Source organism: Macaca nemestrina, chromosome 10 (assembly GCF_043159975.1).
Source record: "Macaca nemestrina isolate mMacNem1 chromosome 10, mMacNem.hap1, whole genome shotgun sequence".
Taxonomy (NCBI): Eukaryota; Metazoa; Chordata; class Mammalia; order Primates; family Cercopithecidae; genus Macaca; species Macaca nemestrina.
This window is the reverse complement of record NC_092134.1, coordinates 85,513,201-85,538,985: the sequence shown is the minus strand read 5'-3', so window position 1 is coordinate 85,538,985 and position 25,785 is coordinate 85,513,201. Positions and strand designations below refer to the sequence as shown.

Genomic DNA, 25,785 nt, shown 5'->3' with positions numbered 1-25,785 from the left:
AGCCTTGGCAACTGTTTCAGGGCAGAGGGGGCTTGAGGATGAGAGGCCATAAAGGACCAGCCATGGCAGAGCAGAGGGAAATGAGAGGGCGTAAAGATCCAACTGTTCACACTGGCCAAGCCAAGGATGGGAGCTGAAGCTGTATCTGGGCCTTCTCAGCCCTGTTAAGTCTCCTCCAGGCATAATCTGAAAGGACCCAGACTGGGGGATAGAGCCCCGGAGGAGGTAGGCGGCGGGCTGGTGGGGCAGTGGGGAGGAGGTGAGGAGGCCTGTGACCCATAGAACAGCAGTAGAAAAGACAAAAGCTTGGGGGCAGATACTCACAGGTTCTCCCTTGGGGCCTTGTTCACCTTTGAAGCCAGCAATACCAGGTTCACCCTTGAAAAGAGAGGCAGGTCCTCACACCAGATTCTCTCCAGGGAGCCTGCCCCACCCCAGAACCCCTGTTCACGATGCCCTCGGATGGAGGCCGCTGTGAGGCCAGGGCAGGAGAGCATGGGAAAGATGGGTGATGGGGTTTGACTCCAGAGATGTCAATGGGACTTGGGGGTCACTTTGGGCTCTTACCGTCTGACCTTTCGGGCCCAGAGGACCAGTTGCACCTTGAGGGCCAGGAGGTCCCCGTGGCCCAGGGAAACCAGGAGCACCAGCAATGCCAGGAGCACCCTGTCAGCATGAGCAGAAGGGAAGGGTGTCAGGAGAGGGGAGAGGCAGGACCAGGCTCGCTTGGGGGAGCAAAGTCCAGGGGCAACACTCACAGCAGATCCTTTGGCTCCAGGAATTCCATCTGTTCCAGGGTTACCCTGAGAAAGGAGACATTGTCAAATAAGCAGCAAAGAATGAACCCCAACCACCTCCAGCCCTCCAGGGTCCAGATCCAGGGACCTGGCATAGGTGCTGTCCATTTCAGGGACATTCCCACCATGTGTTTCATGGGGAAGATGGGATAGAAGGGGATACATCTAGAGATGGGGACAGGCATTGGGCCAGAATGAAGGTTTGGTGATTGGAGCCCACGGCCGTCAGAGCGAAGTACAGAGTCAAGAATTCTGAGGCCACAGACCCCAGACCCCCCAGGCCAAAGAGAAGCTGCACTTACAGAGGCACCAGCAGGCCCAGGGGACCCAGGAGTACCAGGTTCACCACGAGGACCTTGAGCACCTTCAGGACCACGGGCACCAGTGGGGCCGGCTTCACCCTGGGAAGAGACAGGAAGGATGAAATGAAGAAGAGAGGGGACACAGACCTCTAGTGGGCGGGCAACAGCTCAGGGCCAGCTGCGAGCACAGCCCTGGATTATGCACATGCACCCAAGCCCGCACCTGAACATGCGCATTCACACACAGGTCACGCTGCCATTTCTGTCCCTGCCTGACTGAGCTAATAACTTGATGACTTCCCACACCTGCCTCCTCTACTGCTCACCTCCTCTCTACACAGTAAGCCTCCACACGCCACGGCACAGCTACGTACTACAGCAACGGACAACCCACGGTTCCATCGACACCATCAGAAAAGCGTGGGCTGGGGACCCTGCCATCTTGGCACCCTGGGATGATGGATGGACACCGCTCTCTCCTACCACCTCCTGTTTTTCTATTTTATTGAGGAACTGAGGTCCCTTCTAAGTCTCTGAACATCCGGGCTCAGAGCACCATCTCACTCCCATCTGGCTGACGGGTGAAGAGTGACACCCCGGCCCTGGCCCCAGTCTGTTCTCAGTAAGCCAGAAATCCAAGACAAAAGCACATGGGGACTCTGCCCCTCCTTGCTCTCAATGCAACCCAATTCCCCTTAGGGGGGGCCTCTGGCAAGCCCCCTCCCCCCAAAATGGCCTGTGCTTTTACTTTCATTTTTTCCTAAAAATTACAACCCACTCGAGATGGCAGAGTCCCTGGGGAGGGCTGCCAACCTGGAGAGAGGGCAGAGCCTCCTCAGGTTTCTTCTCAGAACATTCCTGCTTCACTTCGGTAATTATTATTTTCCAAAGGTCAGCCCCCCTCACCTTCCGCTGTCCCTCTTCACAATGGGTCTCCTTTACCCGGCTCCCGGGACCTCAGACACTGTCTGGTTGCCATGGAAACCCCCAGGAGGGGAAAAGCAACCTGATGCCAGTGACACATGGAGGCTCCTTATTCATTCCCAGGGACGTTCACACTGGAATCCCTCCTGGGCTGCGGGGCCTGGCCCTGAACTGGCTGGCCTCCCACTGGCCTCTAGTAATCCTCCAGAGATCTCCATTAACATGGCTTGGAAGAGCCAGGCACCCCAAATGAAGCAGAAACCTGGAGGGCAGCAGAGGCTCCCTGCCTGTGCCTCTTCCCTGTCCAGCTCCCTCCAGTGCCCGTCAGGGCCCCGAGCTTGCTCAGCTGTTAGGTCTCCCCTAGGTTTGCCTCCCTTTGCTGCCACTCCTGGCCTTCTGCCCCTGCCAGGCCTCTGGTGTATCCCCATCTTCTTCTCTGTCCACCTCTCCCCACTCCAAAGTTGTAACTGGATCTCCCACATTTTATCTTCTGTCTTACTTTCCCTCCAGGTGAGGCTACGAGTGTCTGGCTTTTTGCCCTGCCTAGATGGAGGGGGCAGTGGGTGGGGTGGTGGGGAGCTACTTCTCAGACGGGAGCAGGTGGTTGTTGAGGGAGCAATGAGCAAGGGTTACAGGGAAAGGACAGCTTCTCGGCATCCAGAAATTCCAGACTGGACAACAGGGCATGTACCTTGGCTCCAGGAGCACCAGGGAAGCCAGGACCACCAGCAGGACCGACAGGACCCTGGAGAGAGTAGGCGGATGAGAAGAGAGGTGAATGCCAGTTCTGACCTCCAAAGCGAGCCACCCCCACACCTCACACTCCTTCCCTCCTCTATACTGATTTCACTCCATATCCACTGTGGCTAAAAAGCCTTGGATGAAAATTGTCCCCATTGCCAGCGTCCCCAGAAACCTTTGCCTGGCTTCAGAAGGCAAAGCAAGTTTCTGACTACATCTGTAGTGAGAAGCAAGAATCTCCATTGACCTTCCTCCTCTAAAAAGACTGCTGAAAGGATGGCTGAGGAAAATGAGCCCATGCTTCAAAGCTTGTTATCAACATGCTCAAGTGATATTTAAGAACTACTTCTCTTTCTTCCTCCTTTCCAGTAGACATCTGAGTGCTGCTGTGGTTGCACCCGATAAACCCTGCAGACTTCACCGGGCTGCTTAATAGGACTTAGAGCACAGCAACAACAATGACCTGCTGAGGATAAAATGAACTTACCGGAGGCCCTGCGGGGCCTGGCTGACCATCGTTGCCTCGGGCACCCTGTGAGCAAGAAGGAAGTGACCATGAGAGGCACCCACAGGCCCTGTCCGTCCCTGCTTCTAGCCCACCCTTACAGAAAACGAAGGAGACACTGTGCCTGGGGTGTCCCAGGGCTGAGCACAAGGATGGTGAGGTGTGGGCTTCAGCTTTGGTGTCTGTGTGGGTGACCAGAGGGTAGTAGTGGGTTTCTTCTAATCTTTTTTTTTTGAGACAAAGCCTGGCTCTGATGCCAGGCTGGAGTACAGTGGTGCGGTCTCGGCTCACTACAACCTCCACCTCCCAAGTTCAAGCGATTCTTCTGCCTCCTGAGTAACTGGGATTACAGGCATGTGTCACCACACCTGGCTAATTTTTTTATTTTTATTTTTAGGAGAGACTGGGTTTTGCCATGTTGGCCAGGCTGGTCTGGAACTCCTGACCTCAGGTGATCCACCCGCCTCGGGCTCCCAAGGTGCTGGGATTACAGGCGTGAGCCACTGCACCTGGCCCCTAATCTTAAACAAAGCTTAAATCATTTCTTCTTTTCTTCAACTTCAGTTCAGACCCCAAACATCCCTAACTTCACAGCCAAGTGATCATTTAAAGACTGAGAACTGAGTACAAGGAAATGAAACAGCGAGACAACCATGTGGACTCAGTGCTTCCTGCCTTGAAGTGCTTTCAAGGCTTGGTAAACCTCTCTGGTTAAGATTTGGTTAAGGCCTCCTCTTGGTTGACTCCAGGTTGCCTCTTCCTGTGGCCCATCCCCAGACAACCTGCTCTTATGGAAAACAAAGATGCTCACAAGATGTCTCCCACTGGCTCCCTGATGGGGCAGGGCACCAGCCACAGTTCAAAGACTACATCTAAGCTCAAGCCCTAAGAGGCTTTGGCTTACAAAGCAAGGCAAGGTTGCCAGCTCCTTCTCTAGGACTGGACTTGGAGGGGGAGGGTTTTTCTGCCAACTTTGTGGTGGCACCCCTCAAATGCTCTCTCAGGGTTCCTTAGGGCCCAGGGAACTCTTTACCCAAACTCTGGGGACCACAGGCTGGGTGGAGCTGGGCCTAGGGCCTGACTGAGCAGGTCGGGGGGAACCTTTCCCTGCTGAGTCCTGTCTGCCAATCTCTGCCTCTCCTTAGAAGCTAGAGAAGGATGCTTTAGGGGGAGCTCGTGTTTTAAATACAACTCAACTCTTCTTCCTGGCTGGGGTCCATTTCTCCTAACGGAGATTCTCCAGATTGGCATTTAAGAGGAAAGCAAGAGAAGGCTTAGAAAAAATGTCAGCAGGAACATAAAGCTTCAGGATTGGCCACAGCCCCTCTGGGCTGGCCTGGCTGCTTCGGGAAACTGTTCCTTGGGAAGCTCTGGAGCACCCTCTCCCCAGAGGTAGGCCAGCAGGGAGGCCCAGGCTGGGCCTGAGCGAAAGGGAGCTGCCACGCTGCTCTGAGAGGCCAGAACTAGGCTGGCATCTGTCACCTCTCCCTGCAGCAAGTCTGGAGAGAGGACACAGTCAGGCCCAAGGGAGGGCACATGACCACAGCAGGCAGACGCCAACCCAGCCCAGTCTCTGGGCCAGCCTTGACACCAGACCAGCACCTGGATCTCCGTGAGCCTGCCCCATGTCTGGGGCCTGCACACCCCGACACTGCTACAGCTCCCTCTGGAAGTCAAGGTTGAGAAGGCTGCTGGGAGACCACAGAGTAGGGACCTCGCAGAGCAGACTCCAGAGAGGAGTGTGATGGGAGGGGAGAAGGAGGAGGAGCAAAGAAGGGCTCAAAGGCAACGTTGTCAATCTTCTAAGCCAAATCCTATACACGCTGCCAGCCTAACTACCATGGGGACAGGAACCAGCAAAGAGAAGCAAGAAACAGAGCGGCTGTGCCCAGGAAGGAGGGAACAAGGACAGGGGATGGAGCTTGTCTTTAGCCCATGCAGACCAGGGCCACTGCAGCTCTGAGCCTCGCTAAAAGGCCACAAGCCAGCATCCTGCTAATCTGTAGAAACGGCAGTGTTTCTTGGCAGCCCCAGTGCTCTCTAATCCCCTCACACAGAGTGACCCTGGGGCAAGGCGCTTCAGCAGCTCTGGCTGACAAAGGGGGCGGGGGTCGAGGCTGCTGCTTATTTCACTGATCTGCCATTGAGGGAAACTTCTGCCAAACAAGACACATTAGCTGGAAAGCAGCACAACGGAGTGAAGCTGATTTATTTTGGCCAGCCCTGCAAGGACCTGTGAGGAGGGGCCTCAGAGCTTGGGTGGTGGGGGTATGAAATCAGCAGAAAGCATAATCTTTCTTAAACACGGCTTTCATCGCATCACTCGCCTGACCAAGCGCCTACAAGGACTCTCTATTGCTAAGGAATCAGAGCTAAACGCCTCCGTCTGGCACCCTGCACCCTCCCTCAGCTGCCAATCCCCTCACCCTTAATTTCCCACATTAACTAGAGGCCACCAGAGTCTGAGGCTGCAAGGCACCATTTATCTTAAGCTATTTCACTTTTCTGTGTCTCGGTTTTTTCATTTGTAAAATTGGGAGAAGAATAGAACCACCTCTCAGGATGTGGAGGAAGATGAGACCAGGTAAAGCATATAGGGTATTAAACACAGGAAGTGCCTATGGAATGGTGGCCCCCGGCACTATAGCATAATATCACTCACAGCAGCAGCCAGCACAGAGCCCTGTGAGTTGATGCTCACCTGTTCCACTTTTCTAGGGCATCTGAGCAACCAGGAAGAACAGAGAGTAGCACGGTGGTGCTATAGCCAATTAAGTCTGTCTGTAAACTCCAACTGGATTGCCCAGGGAGTGGGTGGCGTCTGTTGAAGGGATTACCTGATAATCTGGATTTGTTAAGAGAATCCTGCTTTCATCCATCCACCCTCCCATTCCCATCCCTCCCCCTTCAACTGTGCAGACTTAGCCTGGGAATTTTTGATGGGCACACTCGGGGTGAATTCTTAAGGGATAACAATACTCCCTATGCTTCGCAGGGTTGTTTCAAGGGTCAAGAGAAACAAACCTGTAAACTCTAAAGTGCTTGGCAAATGGTGGTGTTTGGCTTTGTCAGTTACTCACCGCAGCACCAGCAGGGCCAGTCCGTCCTCTTTCACCAGGCAGGCCACGAGGACCCTGGAACACACACGAGGACAGCCTAAGCATGAGTTGGCTTCACGGTGCTCAGGGTGACCATTTCTACCTGTGGGCCCTTTGCAGATACCAGAGGAGAGGGAGGGTGCACACACCCAGGAAACCAAGGACCTCCTGATGGTGCTGGCTCCTTGACTAGCCAGGATGCCTCAGATCACACCCAACAGTTTTCTCCCCAGGCATAACACACAGATGTTCCTGTTGCTACCTATTGACAACCTTTGTTACAAGCACACCTACCTTGCTCCTTGCAGTAGATGAGCTTGACAAAATGTTGAGACTCAACAGAATTTTTTTAAATGGGAGCATCTTTAGTGTGTTAACATGGCTATCTTAAGGAAATGTTGGTGAAATCTTGAACAAATCATCTATCTAATACATTTTGCTTTTTGCTCACAGTCAGATGAAATCCACAACATTGAATAGGAACTTTGCACAAAGGAGGCTCTTTGCAGCCATCTGCTAGTCTGAAGAGTCTCTGATAAGCCTTCCTGGAGGGTGTCCATACTTACCATTGGGCCCGGTGATCCGTTCTCACCCGGGGAACCACTCTCACCCTGGAAAAATAATGCACAAGGTCAGTGTCTGGGACCCCATTCTTGGCCCCCAGAAAACTCCTAGGGAAGACGCCAAAAGCCCTAGTCACCTCAGCCTGCATTGACACAAACTTCAGTCCTGTGAAGGACAATGCCCTGAGCTCTCCAGGTCTGCTGTTGGCCCATCAGGATGTAGGGCTGGTGTTCCCAGCCACGGCTGTTCTGAGGAGCTAGTTCCACTGAGCTCCACAGTGTCTCCCTGGCTAGGAAGAGGGACTCCTCAATGTCTCCCTCCTCCCCATCCCATTGCACTTTCTGGCCTCTCACCTTCACACCAGGGGCACCCGCCTCTCCCTTAGCACCATCCAGGCCTGGATAACCCTAGGGAACATGAGAAAATGTTCAATCACACTTCTGGGAAACTCAAGTTGGAAGAAATGCACGAGCCCCAAAGTGCTTTTCTCTCCCCGCAGGCATCTCTTCCTTCCAACCTCCTCACCCATGATACTTACTCTGTGACCTTTGACACCAGGAAGGCCTGGGGTTCCTGGGAAACCGCGAGCGCCCTGCAATCCAAAGTGGAGGTGTTCAGAGCACAGAGTAAAATAACAGGGGGAAGCTGCCCTGGGTTGCAGAGGGCCTCCAGCTCCCTTGGGCCACCAGGGCATTGTCTCCAATCCCCACACTTGGACAGCTCTTTCAGTAAAACCCAGACCACCCCTCCCCATACCCCCCATTTTATGCAAAGTGGTATAAATAACAACTGCCCAGCCTCCCTCATGGGAGCCTGAGTGGAGATTACAAACATGGTCGTGATAAATATAGGGGCTACTGGTGTTCCATCTCAGAAGTGACCTCATTGAACTGGATGCACTGGGTTTAAGGCCATGGGGAGGGAGACGCTGGGAAAGATGCCTGAGGCTGGGAAAGGCGGCATTTACCTGAGGACCAGGCGGACCTCTTTCACCAGCTTTTCCAGGTTTTCCAGCTTCGCCCTGAAGGGAGAGAGAGATACCCCAGCTGCCTCAGAGACGCAGTAGCATAGTGGGGGCACCCCAGAGGGCTTCCCTCCTTCCAGCCGTCCATGCCTTTGCCCACTGGCTCACTCATCTCCCTCAACTCCTTCAGACTCCACATGCCTGGATGCCTTTCATGGTTCACGATTTATTCTTTTAGACACATGCATAGCCCATGGGCAAGCTCCTCTGTCCTCACCAGCCTCTGACTTCCCCTGAGAGGCTTTTTCTCTTCTCTCCTGGGCTCTGCTGACTGGACGTGCTCTCCCTAACCTTGAGAGACTTTTACTGTCTAATGCTATTCATAAAAATAGCCCAAGAGTGCCAATTCTTGTCTCTTCATTTCGTTTGCATCCTTTGTAGACATCCTGACTCAGGCTGCGCTTTTTCTAACTCATTTACAATTAAGATAATGCTGGGTTGTTGAACGCTTCTTTCTTTAATTTTTCTTCTCTACATCTTTCTGCCTTGTGTTTTTTCTCTCTCTTCTCTCATTTCTCAATTTCCCTTCCTGGGGCTAATGATGTTTTAATTATTTCTCTTCCCCTTGGATCCAAAGCAGTCCCCAGGGAACTTGCCAGCACAGTCACAGTGGCCATATAGATAGGAGATGGCATCAGGGTTTGGGACAGCCCAGTCTTGCTCCTCAAGACATCTCCACCCTGGGTGCCTCCCTGTCACTCCCCCAGCACACACCTTCTCCAGGCCCTTTCAAAGGAGGCAGCTCCTCATTTGTCTACTCATGTATACTCACATCATCACCAGGCTTTCCAGGGGGACCAGGAGGACCACGGGGACCCATGGGACCCTACAAACAAAGGAAGAGAGTTTAAGAGATGGTTAGAGCAGGAAGACACCTGAGCAATGGACAAAACTTGGACATTGTAGTTTTGGAAGCCAGTTCTTCTATGAAGAAGAAAGATGGGAAGGTCAGAACAAAGGTGCAGAGACCACAGTGGGATGCAGCAGCAGCACACGCTGGGGTGACCAGGAAAGGGGGCTGGTAGGACAGAGTCCCTGGTGGCCCTTGCCACACTGGGCTGTCCATCAGAGTTCCTCCACAGCTAGGAAGTGACATCTGAGTTTCCTTGGGGCCACCAACTGTGGGAAAGGGCTGGGCAGAGCCTGGGAGGGACAGCAGCTGTGGTCCCAGTGGTCTATCATTACAGGCTCCCCCGGAGAGAGGACAGGGCCATGTCGGTACTCACAGAGACACCAGGTTCACCAGGTTCACCAGGATTGCCTTGAAATCCTTGAGGCCCCTAAAAAGTAAAATGAGGACACCAGGTGAACCCCTATAAACGACTAAAACATCATAGTGCTTGGGAATCATCTGTGACACCATGGAGGCGAAAAGACTTGTAGGTACTTACAGGAGCACCTGCAGGGCCTGGAGGTCCTCGAGGTCCCATGGGGCCCTGCACCAGAACAGAAAATGAGGGGTTTACTGCACATGCTTCACCAGTGGCCTCCAGTGTGCCATCTTCTCCTAGCCAACAGCCCAGACAAAGGACAAGAAGTTACTCTGTGGGCAAGGGGCCTAGAGTGGCTGCTCCCTCTCATTTCCCACTCCCCACGCAACACTCTATTTTTATTTATAGGCACCATTTGGACAGAAAAGCTGGCCTTGCTTTCTCCTGGACAGTAGCCATGTTTACTAAAGGCTGAGTTTCATTTAGCATGTGCCAAGTCAGAGCTGCGGGGCTGAGATTTCCTGCTGGAAGTCTGTGGATGCTGGAGAACAGTAGCTGCTGTCTGCATTCTTCAGTTCTCATTCCAAGAGCAATAGCAACTGGCCTTCTAACAGATCAGCCTATATGCATCTCTCCATCTTCATTCTTCTTAGTCACTCCAGCGCATCATTAAAAGTGGCATCCATTGCCATTAAAAACCAAATACTTTGGGCTAGCTGAATGGGAGGTTACATAACTATGGAGGAGAGCTGCTCTAAGCAATTATCTGTGAAGCAGAGGTTGTCAGACTCTCTGGCTCTGCTAAGGGCCACCTCCTGCCATTTTCGCTGCAAAGAACTAGTGTCTTTTCTTACCATTGGTCCTTGCATTACTCCCATCTGGGCGCCACCAGCCTTTTCATCAAATCCTCCAGCCATCTGGGCAGCAAAGTTCTGCAAAGAAACCCAACATTAGGAGGTTGAAAGGCACTAGGTCTTCCCTACTTGGCTAGGTAAGCTCTATCTGGATACAAAGAACTCTACTGAGATAAACTCTGATTGTTGGAGACTAACCTATCACTGATCAGAATTACCACTGATGCCTGGAAAGTACTTTGGGGAATGGATTATAAGGTGGCAAAATCTGGAAGGCAAAGTGTTATTTGGAGAAGTATCAGTTCCTCGCATGTCATTTTATAAAATTATTTTTATGTTCTAAAATACGGCAGATATTATTCAACATATATGGAGAAACATAACCAAACCTTCTAAGGGTGTTCTTTATTCTTTAAGACTTTAATGCCCAGCAAAAGACTAAAATCAACAGTCTTGGAATATTTCAGCAAGAGATGCAGTAGGCATCTGTGAGCCCATTTAAGTTTAAGAATTTACAATACAGCAAACGTCAAAATAGCAAACCTGCAAAAACTAGGCAATCATATAATTTGCTGATTGGTTTGATTCCAAAATTGACTTTAGCCACACACCTTCACTCAGTGGAGTTCTTTCATGAGAGTGAATAGTTGCTTGGAATGTACTTGGCAAGGACCAAGAATAAATGTCTTCCAAGGACAGTGGTCACTCTTCTTCCAGGGAAATACAAGTGCCCAGTCATCCTTTCTCCTAACCCTTACACCCACCCCCGAGCATCAACCACACGGTACAGATGCCTGGAAGCCAGGTAACTGAAGACTTTCTTTATAGAATCCCAGTTAGTGAAAAAAAAAGCCAGCCCTTAGCACCACAGTCTCATGCCTAATATGTGACTCTACTAAATTATAGGCCTGAGGGCAAAGCCCATGGACAGGCTATGTACACACTGCTGGCAGCCCTGGGAGCCAGCCAGGTAAGTGCAAGTAGCAATTTAAAAGCCACATTTCTGGAGGGACAGCCTGAAGGAACGGGAAGTAAGGATACTTACTCCACCAAGACCAGGGGGACCAGGGGGGCCAGGAGGACCAGGGGGGCCAGGATTTCCAGGGGTCCCAGGTTCTCCATCTCTGCCACGAGGTCCAGGGGCACCCTTGGCATAAAGAGAAAAAGGCATCAATGGGAAGCCGTGTTTCTCCAAGCGCCATCTGTCCCTGGGCTGCTGTGTAAGAGGTGACCAGGCTCTTAAACACATGGTAGGGCCTTGGGGGTCCTGGGAAGTCCACCAGAGTCAAGCAGCATTGCTTTTTACTCACTTTTTCACCTTTGTCACCACGATCGCCTCTGGGTCCTTGTTCCCCTGCAGGTCCCTGAAGGTGAAGAACATGGTAAGACGACAGCAAGGCCAGGAACCTGCAGGTCAGTAACTCACGAGCAGTGAGGAAGGGACGCAGAAGGGGATTTCCCCCTTTCTTACCTGAGGCCCAGGAGGTCCTTTGGGTCCTACAATCTGTGAGAGACAACCCCACAGGATGGTTAGTTAGAGGAGAGCACAAGGAAATGACCCATTTCGAGCAGCAACTGGGACACCAGGTGAGAATAATTTGAACTTACATCCTTGATGTCTCCAGGTTCTCCTTTCTGTCCCTGAAACATGAAACATTCACAGGATTAAGCTGAGTAAGCCCACTAAGCCCCTAGTCTAAAACCCTGCCAGCAGCCCCTGTGTTGAGGTGCCCTCTGAAACAGATACCTTCTGATGTCTACAAAATCACAGACTGGATTAGCATAGCATTGCTTTTGAAGCAGGAAATATAAAGGCAAAAAAATATGAAAAAAGAAAAAGAAGAAAGCCCTTACCTTTGGTCCTGGTTGCCCTGCAAGGGGGAAAAAAAAAATAATAGAGAAGAAGAAGGTAAGAATCTTGAGATGGAAAAATACCAATTCTTGTCATTCAAACATTCATTAGATCAAACAAAAGGACACAACCAAGGAAGGTGGCAGCTTCCTGTGACTCCACTGAACCCCTCTGTTGGGGTGTTAGGGCCACTGTGGCCCTGGGGTTGCTGAGGTCCCATGAGGAATGGAGGTGACCCAGACTTTGTTATTCAAAAAGCAGACAGCATGCAAAAGAAAGGAGCAAGGGCAGCACAGAAAGGCAATGAAGAACTCAAGATCTTATCAGCCACGAGAAGGAAAGCACAGATTCAGTCTCTCTTCCCCCCACAGGGTAGGAAGCCCTTCCCGAACCCCAAGCCCTCCCAGAGGAAGAGTTAGGCACTTAGAAAGGTCTTACATTAGAGCTGCGTCTCCTTGAAGCAAGCACAAATAAAAACACAAAAACAGCAAGGCATATGAGTTATGAAGAGTATTGGAGCATCAGATCCTGTGCCATCCCCAGTCAATAACCCTTCCCTTACAGTAGCAGCAAAATAGTAAAGGCAAGTAACACTTCGCTCACATGGGCCCCTCAGAAAGGATCTGGGAATTTATACATTAAGGAGCCAGTGTTGCTGAAGTGTTAAGGAAAGGCACCTTCTCACTTCCCTTGCCACAGCCTTCTCTACTTCAGCAGGAAGGGGACAGCAAGAACTACCCAAAAAATCTAGACAAGTGTCCCCACTTACTCTGCAGGGAGATAGGATAGGACATCTGTATGAATGCTGGGAAGGGGTCACCTGCACATATATCATCCACCAGCACTGGATCTAACTGGGAGTTTATAACCACCCACCACAGTGCAGACATATGGGGCTCTGTCTCCACCCGTCCCCACTAGAACTCCCAAAGCCTAGCCCTTCCCTCTGCTATTATTTTGCTTCTGAATTAGTGGTCAACTCCAAGAGAGGTAATAGCAGGTAGGAAACTACCACCAATGTTCCATAACTCAATGAGGGAGCCTGCCCCTACTGTCTCCCCACTAGCTGGCAGAGCTTTCTTCACACTGAAGACCACATACATGGAAGTCTTCTAAGGAGAAGAGAAGATGTCAGTGGCAGAGGAGGAATTAATTCATGGATTGGCCGGACAGAGCATTTGATCTCCATAGTAGCTCTAGTAATTTGCAGAGATGATTTCAGAGAGGATTTTTTTTTTTTTTTTTGTAGAATCACATCTGTCCTTCATGTGTCTTAGAGATGTTGGGCAAAGAAGGACCCCTCTAGCGTCTCAAGCTCCCTTACTCAGTTTCAACCTGCAAGTGAGAAGTGGCCTTTCATTTCTACCCCAGCTGCCAGGTCCCATGGATAACTAGCCCCTCTGCTTTGCAGAGATGACCAGCATCTATGGGAGCATGTTTGCGGTGCTTGCAAGTAATTTATTTATGTTGAACAGGAAATAAATAAATTACAACCACTGGCAGTGGCGAGGTCAGTTGGGCAGATGGGGCAGCACTCTCCGAAGGGGATCTCAGGGCTGAGGCAGTCTTTCACGTCTTCACAGATTATGTCGTCGCAGAGGACAGTCCCAGTGTCACAGACACAGATCCGGCAGGGCTCCGGCTTCCACACATCCTTATCATTATACCTCTGCCCATCCTGCACACAGCTGCCAGCCTCCTCTGCACCAAGGGTGGGAAGGGAGAAGCAGAGAGCCAAGGGAAGGAGGGGGTGGGGGGCCAGAGAGAAAAAGAGAGAGGTTGCAGTCAACTTGACAGAATTCAAATGCTGAAGAATGTAGGCTGGGGCCACCTGGACATATAGAACTTAAAAATTATTTTCCTAAAACATCACTGATTTTTCCATGTATTCAACAAATATTTATTATGCACCTTGCACCATGCTCTCTATTCACCAGTGAAAATCTTGACCCAGCAATGAAGGTGGAGGGTTACTATACTATTCTCTTTACCCACCTAATATGGGGGAGACCAGGTGATGGGGTGGGTGGGGGGAGTTGAAGGGTGAGCAGAAGGGAGGAGATGAGATATTCTGAATAGGAACTCTGGGACTATAAAAAGAAAGGAGACAGAAAAATGGTGAGACCTGCCCTCCCCCAGCCCAGGACCAGAGAAGTCTTCTTTCTTCTGCCTTCCTCTGGGAATTACAGGATTTGCTAAATACAACTGACAGCTAACATTCAGAGGGGATGTAGAAAATTCTACCTACAAAAATTGGAATCTATAAGCAGCCAGGCTCCAAAAATAGATATATAAGAGAGGGGGGTGAAAAGATGAGCTATTAGACTTAAGATCTTGTCTCATTCTTTGAACCATATTAGAATTAGGACCAATCTGGGGAGCGGGTAGACCCATTCAAACGATACACTCGGGGCTTGGGCAGGCTATAAACTACTTAGGCGGCAAGGGGGCTAAAGCGCCCCCAGTGCTGACCTCCACCTGTAGCCCTGCTTGGAGATGCCCTGCCTCCATCTGAAAACAGCACCCTGATTTGGGGAGCAGGGGTCCTTGAATACCTGGTTAGGGCTAAGATTGGCCAGGCCAGGCCTGGCCTCCTCCGAGAACGCAGAGGACGAATAGCAGGGACTAGTCCCCTCCACCAGCGCCCTGCCGTCTGGAATTCATGCTGCAAATGAAACCTGTGCTGACAAGAGCGCTCCTTAGCAGCCAAGGACTGTAGAGCCCGCACCACGTGCTAGGGAGCGCCCAGCGCTGTTTTTCTCATCAAAATCCCCAAGGCAATGGCAGCAGCAGGAGATGAATAATAGGAAAGAGCCACAAACCCAGAGGGTGGAGAGAGAAACGAGCCTGCCCACTGCTCTTTAAGGAGAGTGAAAATCTAAAGATAAACGTTCCTTTTTACTTTCCCACTAGAAGAAATCCGCTCAGCCTTTGGGCAAGATAATCACAGGAGGGTGAGAGATCCCAGGGAAAATACAGAAGTTGCTGGGACACACCCACCGTTAAAATAGCTGGAGCAGTAGAATGCAGGCGGTGAGGAAGGTGTGGGAGAGGAGGCGTCGGTTAATGCGCTCCAGCCCAGACTAAGGAAGAGCCCACCCACACCCATGAGGACCCAGCGAGGAGAGGGGGAAATGCTTGGAGAGGGGCCACTCCCCGTGCGGATCAGATTTCCCGGGGAAGGGCTGCCCGGGATGCGCGGGCGCAGGGGCGGGGCCAGGCTGCGCTGGGTGTAAGAGCCGCTGGGTGACTCTGTGGCTGCGGCTCTGGACACGGCTCGCTCACAGACATTGGCAGAGTGAAAAGTGGGATTAAATGACTGCCCCAGAAAGGAGCCAGCGCCGTAACCGGATCCCCTAGGTGTGGACGGAGGAGCCCAGCACCACCATAATTGCTGCTCTAAAACGGCTGCCGATAGCATCCCGGCGCGCCTGATCCGGTTCCCCTCATTACCGCAAGGCCGTATAAGTGATTCTTTGTGGCAAGCCAATTAAAAAGCTACCTCTTTCGGGGAACTGTTTTGCTTCACCGCCGCTCTGCGCAGGGCTGGAGCCGGGAGGTGGCGGCGGGCGGGCACAGGGGGGCATTGTGGGAGAGGGGGTCGGGCAGTACGAGAGAACCCACCGGACCTCGTCTCTCATGAATGGGGCTTTTCTCGAGCGCACACAGAGCCCGATTCACAGGTCTCCGCGAGGAACCCGTTTAAATAAATACGGGCAGCGTTTCAGCCCCATCTGGAAGCCATCGCTGCCAATCTCCCAACGCAAACAAGCCTCACAAAGGAGGATTGAGATCTCTCCCCTGAGCCAGGGGCACTGTCGGAGGCGAGGGCTCTGAAATGCAGATGAGGGTCAAAAACGCCGCCGCCAAGAAGGTTCTCAAACTCGTGGAAAGATGGGGAGGAGGGGTGTGGCCGAGCTCTAGGTTTCTGACATTCCTGACGTCCATGCAGACTGCGCATTTCCCCACGTCACACCTAGGGGTCCGCTGACCCCAGGCGGAGGGGTTACAAAGGTGGGATGCTCCAGGGCGCAAAATCAGCCTCTCGGATGCAGAATCACACTCCCTCTGGGAGGAGGAGGAGCGACTGGAAGGTGTGGGCCGGAGAAGCTGTGGAATCCCTACCTCCCAGGAAAGATACGGCGGTGAGAGAGCTCTACCGCTTAAGCAAGCGACCCTAATACCGGATGGAGAATTTGAGAATTATTTTAAAGTCACCCAGCTAATTCCATTGCGAACTAAGGCAGGGGTCAGTCAAGAAGACATCTTTGTGGGCGTGTGCTTGCAAATTTAGTACAAAAATATAGTCAGTCTGAGTCCAGGCCACGTATAGTCACGCTGTATTCCTCAAATGCCCGGGAGCGCCCCTCCAGCTCAGCGCACTACCGAGTGACCCGGCCAGAGTCTCCTGCTCCCGGCTCCTCGCAGCTGCGCCGCAGGCACCAGCCCTGCCCCCGCCGCGCTAATGAACGGAAAGCCCGCCTGAGCCCGCCGCCTTCCACGCTATCCCTGGAGACAGCCTGGTGGCAGGAGAGGGCCCACAGAGCCTCGAAGGCAGAGGACTTTGATTCCCCCTGCCGAAGAGTTTCCCTCTGCGATTGATTTACAATCTGTAACATACAAAGACAGGGCTGGAATCCCAGCCGTCGGAAACGTGCCCAAACACGTGGAAAAAAAAAATCCTCTCTACCTAATACACTTTCCAGGCTTCGTTTGTCCTGAATATAATCCCAGACAGTGGACCTTACCAAAGGAGGGGTAGAAAGAAAGGTGCAGTCCGAACAGCCTTTGGACCCGACTACAACAGCCATCTCTAACTCTACCGGTTGAAATAGTTGTAGCAATCGTAGCAATCGACCAGCTTGCCCCGCTTCCCTGACACACACACACACACACACACACACACACACACACACACCACGCAGCCTGGCTAGGTGAGTTCCAGAATTTAGAAAAGTAACTCATTGTAGTACCTCCGGGCGGCGGGGAATGGGGTAAGACCGCGGGGAAGGGGGCGCTATCTTCGGGGGCATTTGAAAAGCACGGTCTGGTTGGAATGTTATCGTCTTTCAGACGATCTCTCCTACTGGAAGTTTCTGTACCCTTTATCAGAAGACAGGCGCAGGCGGACGGAGGGAAGTCGAGATGAGCGCGAGGGCTGCACCTTGCTCCAGGGCCAGCTGGGTGGGGAGAGTACCCTAAAGAGGCGCTGAGGTCTCAGAGGGCCTCTCCGAAGCCATTCTTTGTGGCCTGGGATCTCAGCCCACCAGTGTCAGAGTGTTAGTCCCCTTTGTCTAACTCTCCTTTGAGCCCACCAGCCACCAAGCCTTGAACAGGCTGTGAAGTCAACCCTTTGGCGTTTGCTTGCTCCCTCGCTCGCGTTCTCTCTTTTCTACTTCTCCTAAGTTCGATGAGTTAAGATCTGTTTTTGCAGAACTCGAAGTGCTTCGAAGAGGCGAGCTGCGTGCATGTGCGCCTAATTATCAAAGCTGGTGGAAAAGAGCGCATTTATATCTGTGCGCAAACTTCTCCCAGCCAACACTTTGCAAGTTCAGTATTCTAGCGCAACGTAAGGACCTGCAAATACTTGCAACCGCGATGGGCACTGAGGACCCTGGGACAGAGTCCTTGACTCCCAGAACTCTGCTCGGTGAACTCCTGCGTGTCCTGTGCCTAAGTCAGCGAGCTACGACCCCGGGAGCTGTTTTAGCCCGGAGCCGCGGGCTCCAGAGCTGGAGCGGGCCGGGGAGAAGGATGCTGAGGGACGCATAGAAGGCAGGCAGGCAGGGGCAGGGGACGACTTACGGACATCCTGGCCCTGACACCGAAGGACAGCGGCGACGAGCAGCGTCAGCAGCACCAGCGTCTGGGGAGCCCCGAGGCGAATCATGGCTCACCGCGAGGCCTGGCTGAGCCGGGCCCGGGCGGAGCGCAGCGAGGCGGCAGGAGCACAGCGCGGGTCCGGGTCTCTACCGCGCCCTCATGCAGGAGGCCCTTGGAGCAGGAGGAAGCGGGAGACCCGGCAGCCCAGCAGCGCTCTGCGTCTTCTCCCCGCCGCGGCGCCCGTTATATGCGCCCGGCCCCTTTCGAGGCTGGAGAACTCGCCCAAACCGCGGGCCGCCCCCTGCCCCCCGCTGGGCTGTAACCTGAGCCCCCCGCCCCCGGAGCCCGCCTGGTCCCTGCCAGTGCCCGCACCTGCCCAAGCCGGACCCCCCTCTCTGCGAGTCCCGCTTCCCGCCCCCCACCCCTAGGGCGCCGAGTGGCCTGATCGGGCGGGGCGCAGAGATGGCCCCTGCCCCCCAAACCCGGGGCTGCCGCGCTGCCCCCCTCTGACCACAGGCGGGAAGGGGGGCCTCCGGCCCCTCCCCTCGGAGTTCTGCCGGAGTTGGAGGGGAGGGGGGTGTTTGCAGAGGCGCAGGCCGAGAGCCCTAGACCAAGGACGGAAAAGACACGGGAGGGAGGAGGGAAAGCGGTAGAAAGGAGCAGCGGAGGGAGAAGGAGCAGCGGAGGAAGAAGGGGCACCGCGTCGGGCGTTTGGGAGTGGGGACAGGGAGGAGCCCATAGAGTTATTCCGAGTCCTAAATCTTGGAGACAAGCTAGCTGAGCCAGGTCTGAAGGGCTGCCCCGACCTGTCTTTTAGCCCTTTCCTGCAGTACCTGGTCCCCAGACTCCCACCTGACGTTCACAGCGCCTGCCCTCCACCCCTCCCCCATCCAGCTCTGCGATGAAAGCCTCCTCTGGAGTCCAGGGCGAAGTTGGCCTGAGCCGACAGCCAGGAAAGGAGCTGGTGTGTTACTGCACAGAAGGAGACCTGTGTGAAGGTGTGGGGGGCAGGGGCAGGCCCTGGGAAGGGGACTGAAGGAGCCACAGAGGACGGAGGGAGCGGAGACTAAACGGTGCAAGCTGCCTGCTGTCGGGGGACTGTCTAGCTCCAGGCTCAGACGTGGTGTCTGCTCTTCCTGGCTGGGGTCCGGGAGTCCCCCGGGGAGTGGGCACTGCCGGCCGGGGTAGAGCAGCTTTGGCCAGAGACGGTTGGTCACTGCTGCGGCCCTGGCCAGGGATCGGGGAGGCCGATCCAGCTGGCGAGTTCTGTGAGCCGGGGAGAAGCGCCAGAATTTCCCAGTCGGCCCCCTGGCCCTCCGCTTCCCGCCTCACCTCACCTTCCCCGGTGAGCGCCCTCTCTCACCTTAGCCAAACTGCCTTCTCCCCAGGGCTTAGATGGTCTCTTCTCTTGGTCTCCGGTGCCTCCTTTCATACCAGGGAGGAAACGTCCCCAAACAGACCTTCCTCTTGAGTGATATGGTCCCCCAAAGAACTTTAGGCAAAATGAAACTCAGGATTTGGGATCTGACTTAACCAGAACTTCAGCCCTCCTGGGCAATTTGGTTTCTCTGGAGCTTTCCCCCTAGAAGCTGAGAGCACTTGGAAGAAGCTACTTCTGGGCCTTAGGTTTCCACCAGGGGTCATGGGACCCCATCCCTAGCCTATCAAGCTTTGACACTTGTCCTGGTAGAGGCTGGAGTTGCAAGTGCACTGGCTGGAAAGGGAAAGAACTCATTGTTGAAGGAAATACTTCCATGCTTTGTCCAGTCTGGATGGAGATGGGGAAGAATTCAACCACTGTTTCCAGCATCTCCCCTACCTTCCAGGGGCCTTACTTGTTTGAATCTCCATGCTCCCATTCAGGGGCTTGCATTAAGCTCTGGGCTCTTCCTCAGGCCCAATCTCTGCTAGAAAAAAGCTGTTCTCTTGCTAGCAGTGCCTCATGTCCTCTTTGGGGCTCAGAGGATCCTATACTCTCTACCTGGAAGATAGAATGACCAAATTCCACTCATTTATCAAGACCTCCTAGGTTAAAGCCCCTCTGAGAAGCCTTCTCTGATATCTCGAGAACACAACGTCTCCCTGCCTTTCTGAATCCCCCTGGCATTTATAGCCTAAGCTACATATGTTTTTGTGTAGTTTAAATTTTTTCCCCTTATATCCATTGGTCTTTATCTCATCAATGAGCCTGGAAGATGCTTGGGAACAAGAACTGTGCCTAGCACAATTCTAACACACAGGAGGAGTTAGGAAAGCCCCTGTGGACTAATAGTTTAGATACAACTATAAAGGCATTTATACGACTGACTTCAAATACAAGTTGTCATAAAAATTCAGCAGAAAGAAAAGGATTTGGGAGAAAACACTAAAGTATATGGAAAAAATCGAAGCCCAGTTCAGAATGATCTGGTTTAGTGAGCAGCAAAGTGGGACAGACTTTCGTTGCAAGTTTGTTCTTAATTTCATCCTCTAGCTCTGTGATTCATCTTTGCCAGTAGACTGTATCTACGTGTAAGAGCTTTGGATTCCTTCCAGCAATCATGGTCCATCTATGAATACAAGTTAAGTTCTCCACCCCCTGTAGGAAAATTTCTTTTCGCCAGCAGTGGGAACTGACATAAGAAAAATAAAATTTAAAATTTAAATTGACAAGCCTAAATAAACTATGGAAATTATTTAAATTATAAAGCCAACTGAACACCAACATTAATATTTTACCCATCTGTGACTCCAAACAACTAATTAAAAACCTCTAATTTGTGACTCAAACTGGAATTAGACCTATATGTAGCACACATATGCAAATCACTGATTTGGAAATTACTTGTCCAACAATCTCACTATCCACACCATACCCAAGCAACTGAAAAGAAGGGGAACTAAACCACTAAATAGCCAGAATTGATGTTATATAAAGCTATGCATTTTGTGCATAGTAGAGCCCTTTTTACTCCTTGTCTGTTAATTCATAGTTTAGGTATTATATTAACACATAATGGCATCTGACCTCACCAATTAGATGCAGAAAACTAGAGGTAAGATAGGAGAGCAGCAATTGTTGATGAAGCACAATGAGAACAGCAAAAAGGGAGAATAAGAGAGGAAACAGAAAAGCAATATGAAATTGACACAACAAATACAAAACATGGTAACCGAAGGTCAATGGGGTAGGGCCACTGCCCCTACAGTCATCAATGCTTCCAGGGAATATCCTCATCTACAGCATCTGCTGTAGTCCCTGTGATTCATAACTGAAACGTCCAATAAAATGCTAATTTAGGTTTAATGTGGTCTCTTTGAGGAGACAGGTAAATATGTATTCCATATTTTAGAAAGGTTGTAAATAAATGTTCATTCACTTAATGTGAAAAATCTTCTATCATAGCAGTGTCAGACCAATAAGGAAATGCTGCAATTTCTAGAGCTGCTGAACTGAAGACAAAGAGCTTCTGATTTCCCCAGTTGGTAGGAAAAGAGCATCGATGGCTGAGTGTCGCACATGATCAGCTTCACTCACTCACACCTTTAAGTTCAGTATGGGTAACAGTAGGTAGAACAGTTAGAAATTAAACAGGTACAACAGGGTGCAGTGGCTCACACCTGTAATCCCAGAACTTTGGGATGCCAAAGCCAGAGGATCATTTGAGGTCGGGAGTTCGAGACCAGCATGGCCAATATGGTGAAACCCCATCTCTACAAAAATATGAAAATTAGCTGGGTGTGGTGGTGGGCATCTGTAATCCCAGCTATTCAGGAGGCTGAGGCAGGAGAATCTCTTGGACCCGGGAGGCAGAGGTTGCAGTGAGTTGAGATTGCGCCATTGCACTCTAGCCTGGGCAACAGAGCGAGACTTCATCTCAAAGCATAAAAAAGAAAGAAAGAAAAAAAAGAAATTAAACAGTCGCAATCAGTGTATCTACCCCAAGTCAGCCCAATTCAGAGAAACAGATGGATTAAATCAGCAATATTGTGTTGTACAGACAAAATAACCATTTCACTATTTTTCTCTCTTTTATGGAAGCATTAAATTTAGACTCAGGTTGACATAGCCTTATTGGGAAAGATATTTGTAGAGAGGCTGTAAAGAAAAGATCTCTTTCTCTTCCTCTGCACAAATCCCATTTAAAAATAGTGATAAAGTGAAGAAGGATTCACATTCCAAAGAGGTAAGCCCACCCCAAATATGGCAGGTGGTGAATGCACAGACTTCACACAGCAGCCGTGGCGGAGGGTGAGCCCAGCTTACTCAATGACACTCAGCTTCTGTTGGTTGGGCTCAGTTCAGACAGCCTTTCAAGATGTGTTTATGTTTTCTTTTGGCATTTTTGGGGTAGAGTAACAGGATCAAGACTGTCCAGGATAGGGTTTTCCAGATTTATGGTGTACATTCCATTCCATAGGAACATAAATGTGTTACTATGTATTCTCAAATGCAAATAGCACTAAGAATCCCACCCAGTCTCCTCTATCCTGTCACAGTGCCATACAAATTCAGCTTAGGACTCGTACTGAACACCTACTTCTGTATGAGATGGGGATACAGAGGATTTAGATACCACCTCTTCATCTGTAGGGGAAAAAGGAAAAAAATGATTGTACAAAATGCTGCAAAAAAGGTATCCCACTCTCCCCAACCCCTTAAAAAAAAGAATGAAACAGAAAGAAAGGAAAGAAAGAATGGCATTCTGGAAGCCATGGAGTAAGCTGTGGGGAGGTTTCCTAGGAGAAGTGTGTCTCCAAGCATGGGTGGGGGTTTGAAATTCAGAGAGGTACAGTGAGAGGGCAGGATGGCTCCCAAATGGAAGCAAAGAAGGGCAGATGCACCAGAAGACATGGCAGTGGCCCCAGGACGGTGTGGAGCCATCTGCAGGGCCCTAGGAATAAGACATGGCAGTAAGGGGTGAAGGCAAGGCCAGACATGGAGGACTCCTTGAATGCCACCGAATCCGGCTCAGATCTGCCTTTCTTCTCATTTTCCCCTCTTCTTCTTACCTCCTACTAATTAGACCTTTGTGGGAAAAGATAAAAGCGTCTGGGCTTTTTAAAGGCTTACATTTTGAAGAAATGTCTGTATTTTTATACAGAAATGATCTTCCCATTTCACTTTAAAAACAAAGACAACAAACTTCGTGCAAAATCTTTCATTTTCTTAAGGTGGGTAACTTTTTGCCTTTAAGGAGCATCTGTCTCTCTCATCAGCTCTTGATGGTTCTGAGATAAAGGAAGAACACAAATGCTTAAATGCAGAGATGTTTGAGCACTTCCAGCAGAAGTTCCATATGAAGCAACTGGTTCTACAGTAAACCACCATTCCCAAGAGCCAGAGAGCATCTGTTCCAGGCACTTCTCAAGCAATGGCACAACATGGGGTTTCCAAGGGATACCCTTTGAGAGGTCAACAACCCACGAAACAGGTGAAACTCTCTCTCCCCATCTCTCTCCCTTCCTTGAACTCCTATTGCATTTGGGTACAACCAGTTCTGTGGAGTTTTGCCTTTAGATAGTCATCAATCCATCTATCCATCCATCTATCCATCTATCCATCCATCCATCCATCCATCCATCCATCCCTTCCTCCCTCAAACATGTGAAGAAATCCCATGTGAGTCTATTCACATGCCTCCTTGATAGCAGTGGCCATACCTTAACGCACCTAATTTTTCCCCTCAAAGCCTGCTTGGCACAGTGCGATCACATAGTAAATGTGGTCCATGGACCAGTGGCATCAATCTACCCTGGAAGCTTTTTGGAAAAGCTGAACCTACCAAATCAGAGTTGGCTTTTACTGAACTCTTCAGATAACTCATATGTCCATGAAGGCTGGAGACGTGCTGGTCTAAATATTGGCCCATGGAAAGTTCCATGTGACCCTGGCTAACAGAAGCATGTGGTCTGCATGGTCTGTAGTCACACATGACTGGGCTCAGGCGTGCACTGGAGGCAGACAAGGCAAGGAGGGGCCTGAGTTAAAGGTGGCAGAAAGGAGAAGTGAGTTTTAAGGAGAGGAATGGATGAAGGACCCTAAAGGAGGTGATGAATGCACAACTTTGTAAAGCCTGCTGCAGTCTTTTTTTAAAGCGGGTGGGGGGGTCACTTTTCCTATGTCCCTTTTTTCAAGTAGGAATTGGGTCCAGTGCAAGGAAGAGACTGACCCATGATTAGAACTAGAACCCTGGATTCCATGGAGACAGTGTAGGGGCAGAGCTGGCAGGGGAGCGGAGTTGGCCACCTAAGCCTCCTTCCCACAGTGGTCCCTTAGCACTGCCCCCCAGGGACTCCTGACTGATGAACTCCTCCTAGGTGGGAAAGGAAAGCGAGGAGCTAACTATGATGTCCCTAGGGCTAGTAGGGTGGGTGCCACCTCAGAGAAAGCCAGGCCCCTGCAAACCAAGTTTATCTTGCCCCAGTGCAGGGGGCAGGGTGCAGTGGGCCAGCCCTCTGGGAAGTCCCTGAAAAGCCCCAGGGAAGATGTGGTAAGTTTCTAGTGAGCTCCTTTGCCAAAAACAACCTTGAGGGGGAGCAGGACAGTGCATACTGCCCTTCCCCATGAAGGCCGCTTGGCTGTCCCCACACCCAGCACCTGTCCGGAGGCAGCCAGGGCCCCACTGTGCTCTGCACTGCCCCAATCTCCACTCCAGGCTCCAGGCCAGCTCCTCAGCTGATCACCAACCCACTGCCCTTGACACCCTCCCTCCCAGAATCCTGGGCTCAAAACCTTGGGGTCCTGCTCAACTGCCTCCCCTCACTCCTGTCCCATTCCCCCTCTCATTCCTCAGCCAGCATTTCTTCATCCTCTGTGTTGAGCACCAACTATGCACCAGGCACTTGCTAGGTGGTATGGAGGGACAAAAGAAAGCTCTATTAGACATGAATCCTGCACGCAAGGAGATGACTACCTCTCAGGGGATACACAAAAAGGCAAACTGTAAAGTAAACAAGTTATAATATATTGTGATGTTATGTGGCATTCTATGATGTGCTGTAGCACAATACAATGTCATGGACAGAAGACCTCTGTTCTGCCCTTTCACTAAAAAGAGCTCTTCCTGACAATGCCTTGGGTAGTGAAGGCAGCTTGGTCACATCTGTCCCATGGTGTAACTAATCTTTAGGATCTGCAGAGACCTGCCTTCCTCTGCAATGGTAACTGTACCTCCAATCATGAGTTTCTTCTGGCAGCTTAACTGGGTTACCAGCAATGGTACCTCACTGGGCTACCTCACAATGGCTTTTGCTCCTTGCTTCATGGAGACGCCACTCTGGAATCCTTAGCCAGTGGTCTGTAAGCTTCCTTCTCATGGGAGATAGGAGGAAAAAATCCCACATGTGCCCCAGTTTCCTCCCATGCAAGCCTGTCAAGAGGCCCATCTTCATCTTAGAAGTGCTTAGAGCTGGGCACGGTGGCACACGCCTGTAATCCCAGCACTTTGGGAGGCCAAGGCAGGCGGATCATGAGGTCAGGAGATCGAGACCATCCTGGCTAACATGGTGAAACCCCATCTCTACTAAAAATACACACACACACACACACACACACACACACACACACACACACAAAAATCAGTGGCTAGTACCGGTTGTTCCTTTCCATGTTTAGTGCTTCCTTCAGGAGCTCTTGTAGGGCAGGCCTGGTGGTGACAAAATCTCTAAGCATTTGCCTGTCTGCAAAGGATTTTATTTCTCCTGCACTTATGAAACTTAGTTTGGCTGGATATGAAATTCTGGGTTGAAAATTCTTTTCTTTAAGAATGTTGAATATCGGCCCCCACTCTCTTCTGGCTTGTAGAGTTTCTGCCAAGAGATCTCCTGTTAGTCTGATGGGCTTCCCTTTGTGGGTAACCCGACCTTTCTCTCTGGCTGCCCTTAACATTTTTTCCTTCATTTCAACTTTGGTGAATCTGACAATTATGTGTCTTGGAGTTGCTCTTTTCAAAGAGTATCTTTGTGGCATTCTCTGTATTTCCTGAATTTGAATGTTGGCCTGCCTTGCTAGGTTGGGGAAGTTCTCCTGGATAATGTCCTGCAGAGTGTTTTCCAACTTGGTTCCATTCTCCCCATCACTTTCAGGTACAACAATCAGACATAGATTT

General features: G+C 51.2%; 1 protein-coding gene and 1 long non-coding RNA gene across 8 annotated transcripts in view; one reads left to right on the top strand and one right to left on the bottom strand.

Annotated features, from left to right (window-relative positions):
• LOC105470054 (collagen type II alpha 1 chain) overlaps window positions 1–17,810 on the bottom strand; it is a 31,324-nt gene extending 13,514 nt beyond the window's left edge. The window contains exons 1-22 of the mRNA XM_011721775.3: window positions 17,678–17,810; window positions 13,367–13,573; window positions 11,875–11,891; window positions 11,629–11,661; window positions 11,492–11,524; window positions 11,331–11,384; window positions 11,066–11,167; window positions 10,021–10,098; window positions 9,347–9,391; window positions 9,182–9,235; window positions 8,728–8,781; window positions 7,899–7,952; window positions 7,470–7,523; window positions 7,285–7,338; window positions 6,934–6,978; window positions 6,350–6,403; window positions 3,252–3,296; window positions 2,715–2,768; window positions 1,100–1,198; window positions 759–803; window positions 568–666; window positions 325–378 (exon numbers count right to left, since the gene is read on the bottom strand). Of these exons, the coding sequence (XP_011720077.1) occupies window positions 325–378; window positions 568–666; window positions 759–803; window positions 1,100–1,198; window positions 2,715–2,768; window positions 3,252–3,296; window positions 6,350–6,403; window positions 6,934–6,978; window positions 7,285–7,338; window positions 7,470–7,523; window positions 7,899–7,952; window positions 8,728–8,781; window positions 9,182–9,235; window positions 9,347–9,391; window positions 10,021–10,098; window positions 11,066–11,167; window positions 11,331–11,384; window positions 11,492–11,524; window positions 11,629–11,661; window positions 11,875–11,891; window positions 13,367–13,573; window positions 17,678–17,762 (1,419 nt within the window). The 5' untranslated portion in view covers window positions 17,763–17,810. The remainder of the gene's footprint in view (window positions 1–324; window positions 379–567; window positions 667–758; window positions 804–1,099; window positions 1,199–2,714; window positions 2,769–3,251; window positions 3,297–6,349; window positions 6,404–6,933; window positions 6,979–7,284; window positions 7,339–7,469; window positions 7,524–7,898; window positions 7,953–8,727; window positions 8,782–9,181; window positions 9,236–9,346; window positions 9,392–10,020; window positions 10,099–11,065; window positions 11,168–11,330; window positions 11,385–11,491; window positions 11,525–11,628; window positions 11,662–11,874; window positions 11,892–13,366; window positions 13,574–17,677) is intronic.
• On the top strand, window positions 90–24,618 carry LOC139356777 (uncharacterized). Of its 7 annotated transcripts, none has more exons than XR_011609195.1 (5): window positions 90–225; window positions 6,821–6,998; window positions 11,381–11,607; window positions 22,895–23,109; window positions 24,472–24,618. It is a non-coding gene; the product is annotated as an uncharacterized lncRNA (long non-coding RNA). The 7 variants fall into 7 exon arrangements; XR_011609194.1 differs by having other exon boundaries at window positions 22,873–23,109; XR_011609193.1 differs by lacking the exons at window positions 22,895–23,109; window positions 24,472–24,618 and adding exons at window positions 3,137–3,326; window positions 13,122–13,324 and having other exon boundaries at window positions 92–225.
• The last annotated feature ends 1,167 nt before the right edge of the window (window positions 24,619–25,785 follow it).